A 6,796-nucleotide genomic window follows, 5' to 3' on the forward strand; every position below is an offset into this window, starting at 1 on the left:
ACGTTGGTCCTCTCAATCCTCCAACAGTCACCTTCTCCCCTAACTCATATTATGTCACACAGCCATCGAATGTTCAACCGTTCTCTAGCGGAGGAACAACTTTTTATGTCGGTGATCCTAAAACTTTAGACGCCGCAATCTATTCAAAACCGTTGATGGCGCCTTATACAAATGAGAACAAACAATATGGCCCATTTACGTCCTCGAGCAGTAAACCAATCACAAATCAAGATCTAGCTGAAATCTTGACACTGAGCCAGAAAGGTCCCTTGCCTGAATGGAAATTGTCTTCTTTCGACGGAAATCCGTTGCAGTGGCCTGAATGGTTTAGTCAGTTCAAAAGTGCAATCGATGCAAAAGTTTTAAGTGATGATGTCAAACTGACATATCTCAAAACTCTCGTTTCAGGCAAAGCGAAGAATGCAATTGCCGAATTCGCTTACAGTGGAGTATTCTACAAGGACGCTTTGAAAACTCTAGAGATGAAATTTGGACAACCACAGACGATTGTGGCAACTCATCTTGAAAAACTTTCGAATTTTCCACCTCTCAAAATGCACAATTCAGAAAGCATTATCAGTTTCGCTTCCTGTCTATCCAGTCTTGTCGCAGTTTTAAAATCGTTAGGATATGAGTATGACTTGAAGAGTACATCCGTTTTGAATCAAGTTATTTCTAAATTGCCTCCAAATATGAAAGAGTCATGGTCTCTCCACTCTGTAAAGAAATGTTGGAGACAGCCAACCGTTTTAGACTTTAATGATTGGCTCCGCGACAAGGCTGAGGCACATGAACTTATGCGTGTGAGTCAGAATAAGTCACGACCTGAGGAGACTCCAAAGACTGGCTTCCATAAACCACCTACAAAAGTTTTTGCCGCTGCTTCAAAAGTTGAAAAACCAATTTAAGCTCCGTGCCTCCAGTGCAATGGTAAACACCCACTCTGGAGTTGTTCTGTGTTTAAGGAAAAGACCCCAACTCAACGAGCTCAATTCTCCGCACAAAATAGGGTGTGTTTTGCCTGCTTTCAACCTGACCACATGTTCCGAAAATGCCCTAAAGCCCGCAAATGCACTAAGCCTGCTTGTGAAAGCACCCATAATGTCTTGTTACATGGTGCTGAGAAAGTTTTCAGCGTCAGGTCTGCAAACAAAGAGTTAAACAATAGCAATAATGCAAGCCATTCGAATTCAAACAGTACCGCCCCGCCGAACCGGAATAAGCCGCAAACTTCGTCATCGAACGTAGCCGGTTCGTCGTCTTACAAGAAACTAACGGGACTCCTTCCTGTGCTTCAATTGGAAATAAGTTCACACACAGATGTGACCACTGCTCTTGTAATGTGCGATTCCTGTTGTACCCACTCATGGGTCTCGGCGGGCCTAGCACAGCGTTTAAATTTAACTGGCCAACAGCTAGATATTCTGGTAAACGGCTTCAATTCGACGGAATCCGTTCCCACGCAACAAGTTGAAGTGAATGTTTCTGCCAAATTCGACCACCATGAATACTCGTTTAGGGTTACGCCGTTTGTGAAAGACAGTTTGAGCGTTGGTTCCGAAACCATTGACGTTACCATTCTCCAAGACAGGTTTCCACATCTACAGCCAATTAAACCTATTGTCTACAACTATTCCGACGTTGAGATGATATTAGGGCAGGATGTCTTTCATGCAATCAAGCCTCTCGAATACTTCCAAGGACGAAATCAAAACACTCCTGTCGCTGTCCGTATGCCCATTGGCTGGGTTCTCAGTGGCCCACTTCCATCACCAATCGGTGTTCGAGCCACCACTTTCAAGTGCAATGTTGAAGACGTAGCACTTGCTGACCAAGTGAAGAAATGGTACGAGCTAGAGTCCTAGGGCACGTTTAAACAAGCTGATCCCAGTTCCTCAGCTGATAAACGTGCACAAAAAATTCTTGACTCTACCACGATTCATGATGGCAGTCGTTATATTGTCGGAATGCTCTGGGCTACTGACAATATTTATCTTCCCGATAACTTTTACGCTTCGTTAGTCCAGCTTAAGTCTCTTGAAAAGCGTCTAGAGAAAGATTTAAACCTGAAAACTCAATACGCATCAGATATCCGAAGTGATGTCGAGAAGGGTTACGTGGTCCCGGTTAGCCCTCACGACTCAAAACACCGTTCAGACCGAGAATGGTACGTACCGCACCACCCAGTTTTAAATCCGAACAAACCCGGCAAAGTTCGGCGCGTTTTAAACGGTGCTTCTAGGTTTCACGGCAATTCACTGAATAACTCCCTTCTAGTCGGCCCCGATCTGCTTCAGAACCTTTTATTCGTTTTAATGCGCTTCCGAAAGCACAAATACGCAATTTCCGCAGATATCGAAGGCATGTTTATGCAGGTCGGCTTACTAGAAAGCGATCAACGTTCCTTGCGTTTTTTGTGGCGGGAGGACCCCACATCAGATGTGAGTGTATTTCAATATACAAGGCATATATTTGGAGCGAAAGATTCTCCGACATGTGCTAACTATGCTCTTCGCCGAACAGCCGTCGATAACCAAGATCGTTACCCCGATGCCGCTTGCGCCGTGCTTAACAACTTTTAAATGGATGACTACCTTGGGTCTGTGAAAAACCCAGAAACTGCTTTAAGGTTAAGTCGCAGTTTAGTTGAACTGCTTAAGTTGGGTGGGTTTAATCTTACAAAATTTATTAGCAACGTTCCCAGTTTGTCTTCGGAACTAAATCCCCCTAAGACCAGCGCTAACAACAGTAAGGAAATTATTACCGCTGCGATTAATCCGGAAACCGCATCGCATGTTCTCGGTCTCAAATGGGACCACGTCACCGATACGTTGGTTGTGAGCAGAGGAGTCAACCGCGAACTCAAAGACTCTGTTACGCAGCGATCGGTCCTTAGTTTTGTGTCCTCCGTGTTCGACCCCATAGGTCTTGTCGCCCCATATACCGTACGCGCACGTTTGTTACTGAAAGATATCTGGAGATTGAGTGGCCAACAGTGGGACGACCCACTGCCAATTGAGTTGTGCCGCAGATTCACTGAATGGCACTCTGGCTTGCCAGTTTTAGGGCAGCTCAAAATACCTCGTTGCTATTTTGACTTCTCAGTCGATGAGGTTGAGCTGCACATGTTCGGTGATAGCTCATTGGACGTTTTCTGTTCTGTAGCATTCCTGCGAGCTCAGAAAAACGCCTGTTCCAAATGTCAACTAGCGTTTGTTTTCGGTAAAGCAAGAGTAGCCCCGATGAAGATGCTTTCAATTCCGAAGTTGGAACTTCAGGCTGCACTTCTTGCCAGTCGCCTGAAGGATGATATCGAGATAGCTCTGACACTGAGTATTTCCAAAGTGTTCATGTGGACTGACAGCACAACAGTCCTTCAGTGGTTGAACTCGACAAGCAAACAGCCCGTGTTTGTAGCCAATCGAGTAGCCGAGATTCTGGAGTCAACATCAATTGACCAATGGTTCCATGTTTTGAGTGGAGACAACCCCGCTGACACCGGAACTAGAGGTATTACTGCTGACTCCCTCTAGCAAAGCAGTTGGGTAAACGGCCCTTCCTTTTTGAAAACTTCTGATTGGCCTTTCAATCCAAATAGGGAAGTTACTGACAAAATTCGCCTGGATGGTCCGGTCTACGATCTAAACGAGGGTTTAGAGGTCTCTTCCAATTTTCTGTGCACTGCAGTTTCGACTGACTTTGCCTTCCCTTGGGAAGAGTATAGCTCGTTCTCCAAGATAAAGCGACTGGTCGCATATATGTTGAGACTCTCACCTAAGCATAGACATTTCAGATCGCCAGATAAGGCCATAATTGATCCAGCAGAACTTGTTATTTCAGAGGAAAAACTTTTGCAACTTTCGCAGTTAGAGTCATTCCCAGCTGAAAGTAAACAATTAGCAGCTGGAAAATATGTGAAAACGTCGAGCCGTATATCATCGTATTCGCCTTTTATCGGGCCGAACGGTTTAATTAGATCTACCGGCCGTATCCAACGTCTCTCTGTAACCGCATTCGAAACTCGCCATCCAATAAATTTGGATAGCCGCCATCGCCTAATCCGATTGTTTCTCCGTTTTTATCACATTAAGCATGAACATCAGTCAGTCGACTACCTTCGTTCCGTCATTCATCAGCAATTTGTTGTACTACGCTTAAGATCTGCACTAAGAGCTATTGAAACACATTGGGTGTGCTGTAGAAAGCGAAAAGCGAAAACCATTACTCCAATGATGTCTGACCTTCCCGCGGAGCGTCTAGGTTACCGCCAGCCACCGTTCTCGAACTGCGGCGTCGATTATTTTGGACCATTTCATGTAACCATTCGTCGATCTTCCGAGAAACGCTGGGGTTTTCTATTTACTTGCTTAACGACTCGCGCAATTCACATTGAGTTGGTTCCATCCATGGACACAAGTTCATGTGTGATGGCTATCGAGCGCTTTAATTCTAGGCGAGGAACACCCTCAATAATTTGGTCGGACAACGGAATAAACTTTGTAGGAGCCGAAAAAGAGCTTCTTCTGTGCATCAAAAATTGGAACGCAGAAGCTCCACTGTCGCTCGTACACAAAGACATTAAGTGGAAGTATAATCCGCCAAGTGCACCACATCAAGGTGGAGCATGGGAGCGAATGGTGCGCAGTTGTAAGCGTGTGTTTTATGCAATCTTAGGGTCAAGAAAGTTGACTGACGAGATTTTGAACACAACCATGTGCCTAGTTGAAGGTTCACTAAACGCCCGTCCACTCACTCCCGTTTCTGACGACCGCGATAGTCTTGAGGCTTTGACGCCGAATCATTTCCTCTTAGGTTAGCACAGTCTAACGTTTCCGTCTCCAAGGTCAAGTGAAAACTATTCTCACTCTAAGCGCTATGCCCGTGCGCAGTCGTACGCAAACGCAATTTGGCAGCGATGGTTAAGTGAGTACGTCCCTACACTCAATAAAAGAGTTAAGTGGCATGCTCCTCCCGAATACTCTTTGAAAACGGGAGATATCGTGTGGTTAGTTGAATCCACTAGCCCTAGGGGCCACTACCCACTAGCACGCATAACGTCGCTAAACTACGGCAAAGACAACACCGCCCGTTCCGCAAACCTAAGGACCGTTTCCGGAAACTACACTCGGCCGCTCGTTAAGCTCGTTCCGGTTCTCGCTCCTTCGGGCGTGGAGGATGTTAATGCTACATAGCATTAAAGTATGAAAGTATAGTATAAAGCCAGTATAGTTGCTTATCAATATCAGCTAAATAGCTCAGCGTATACATAGTGCGTTCCGGGGAGTTCGGCGTGGGTTCGATTCTCACCTAAGTCGTTTCATTTGAGAATCTATTTGAGCCGAACCTGACAGAACATAAAATGCTAATTTTTAATCGGTTCAAAATTGGTTTGCAATTGAGTTTCTGTTAATTAAACTGGGTGAACTAAGTATGAACTCATTGTGAAAAAACACATAAATCACACAAATCAGGGCATGAACAAGCCCACTTTTCAACTTGATACGTGTAATGTTGTTGCTAATTCCGTGCAATAAAAAATTACTAAAATTCGCCGTTTATTGATTCTCTTGAATTAAACCGATTCTGTTTCCTGTTTTTATAAGTTATAAAAAAGTTATAAAAAAGGCCAGAATATTTGATTATAACATATATCTTCTCAATTTTTGAAAGACTGGTACTAAATTGATAATACAACTGATTAATGGACGCTGGAAACTGAAAGAGAATTTTTTTTGGAATCTAAACTACAATGTACAGAAACGACAGCATCCAAAAACATAAAAGGCCATCAGGGTGAACTTCAGCGTCTTTATCCAAAAATTTGGTCAAAGGTGTACATTTTTGATTCATCTGTTTCGCATTCTGAGAAAAATGTGCTTGCATATTCAAAAGTTTCCTTACTGGAATTTAGTACTTTGATGGTTTTTTTTTTAAAGTTCGAAAACCAATTATATTTCGTTACAATGGATTGTAATATAATTTTTTGTCAAATTAATCGATTACTTTTTGTTCATACAATCCATGAAATTTATGTCTTTTTTCGCAATTTTGACAAGTTCACTCTGCTTTTTGCAGCGTTGTGCAAAACTGGAACCCGGACAAACATGTTCATTCCCGTGTACAAACCCTCCCCAAAGTTTGACATCCGCCTCTACTGTCACACCCCCCACTACGCTTCCAAACCTCCCTCACGTTCATCCCCTAGCCCAGTTTTTCACCCCAAGATTTTAAACATGGGGGAGTTACGTTCTGGTTGGCCGAAAAGGGGGTTAGGTTACGCGTTACGTTCAGTGAGGGTGGGGAAGTGGGTGTTAGGTTTAAGAAGGAGTAAGAAGGACGAAAGTTGGTTAAAGGAGGGTGTAAAAAGATCAGCAAACATTTGAGATCGCATAAAATATGAACAAGATAAAATGTGAGGGGAAAAGTTAAAACAAAGCTAAAATAAGTCTCCGTTTTGCTTTTTTCATTTAAAGAGTGTGCTAAACTAAAAATAAAATGCATTTGTAAAGAAATACTGCCACGTGTTTGAAAATTTTTCACACAAGTAAAGCTTGGGTGATAGTTTGAACTCTCTGTTTTTCCAACCTAAGTCGCAAATATAAGTGTTCATTTTGAAAAGTGTTCATTTTTATCAAAAACCAGCTATTAAGTACAGCCAATGCTAAGGATATTAACACAGACTATTATATTGCAAATAGCACTTTAGCTTCAAGGTGTCATGGATCTCTAGCATAGAGGTAGGGAAGGAGACCCACAACAAAATAATAGGGTTCGAACCTGGACAGGGTCGGAAGTT

The 6,796-nt window shown here is 43.3% G+C and overlaps 1 protein-coding gene across 1 annotated transcript; it reads left to right on the plus strand.

The window, feature by feature from the left end:
* The first annotated feature begins 2,582 nt into the window (after window positions 1–2,582).
* LOC134855029 (uncharacterized) lies at window positions 2,583–3,533 on the plus strand. The gene has a single exon (XM_063871408.1). The coding sequence runs from the start codon at window positions 2,583–2,585 to the stop codon at window positions 3,531–3,533; it is 951 nt and encodes a 316-aa protein (XP_063727478.1).
* The last annotated feature ends 3,263 nt before the right edge of the window (window positions 3,534–6,796 follow it).

The sequence above is a fragment of the Symsagittifera roscoffensis genome, chromosome 10 (genome assembly GCF_963678635.1).
Source record: "Symsagittifera roscoffensis chromosome 10, txSymRosc1.1, whole genome shotgun sequence".
Lineage (NCBI taxonomy): Eukaryota > Metazoa > Xenacoelomorpha > Acoela > Convolutidae > Symsagittifera > Symsagittifera roscoffensis.

Excerpts from the sequence above, each read along its gene's own strand:
- LOC134855029 (XM_063871408.1), top strand. The coding sequence starts at position 2,583 with ATGGATGACTACCTTGGGTCTGTGAAAAACCCAGAAACTGCTTTAAGG.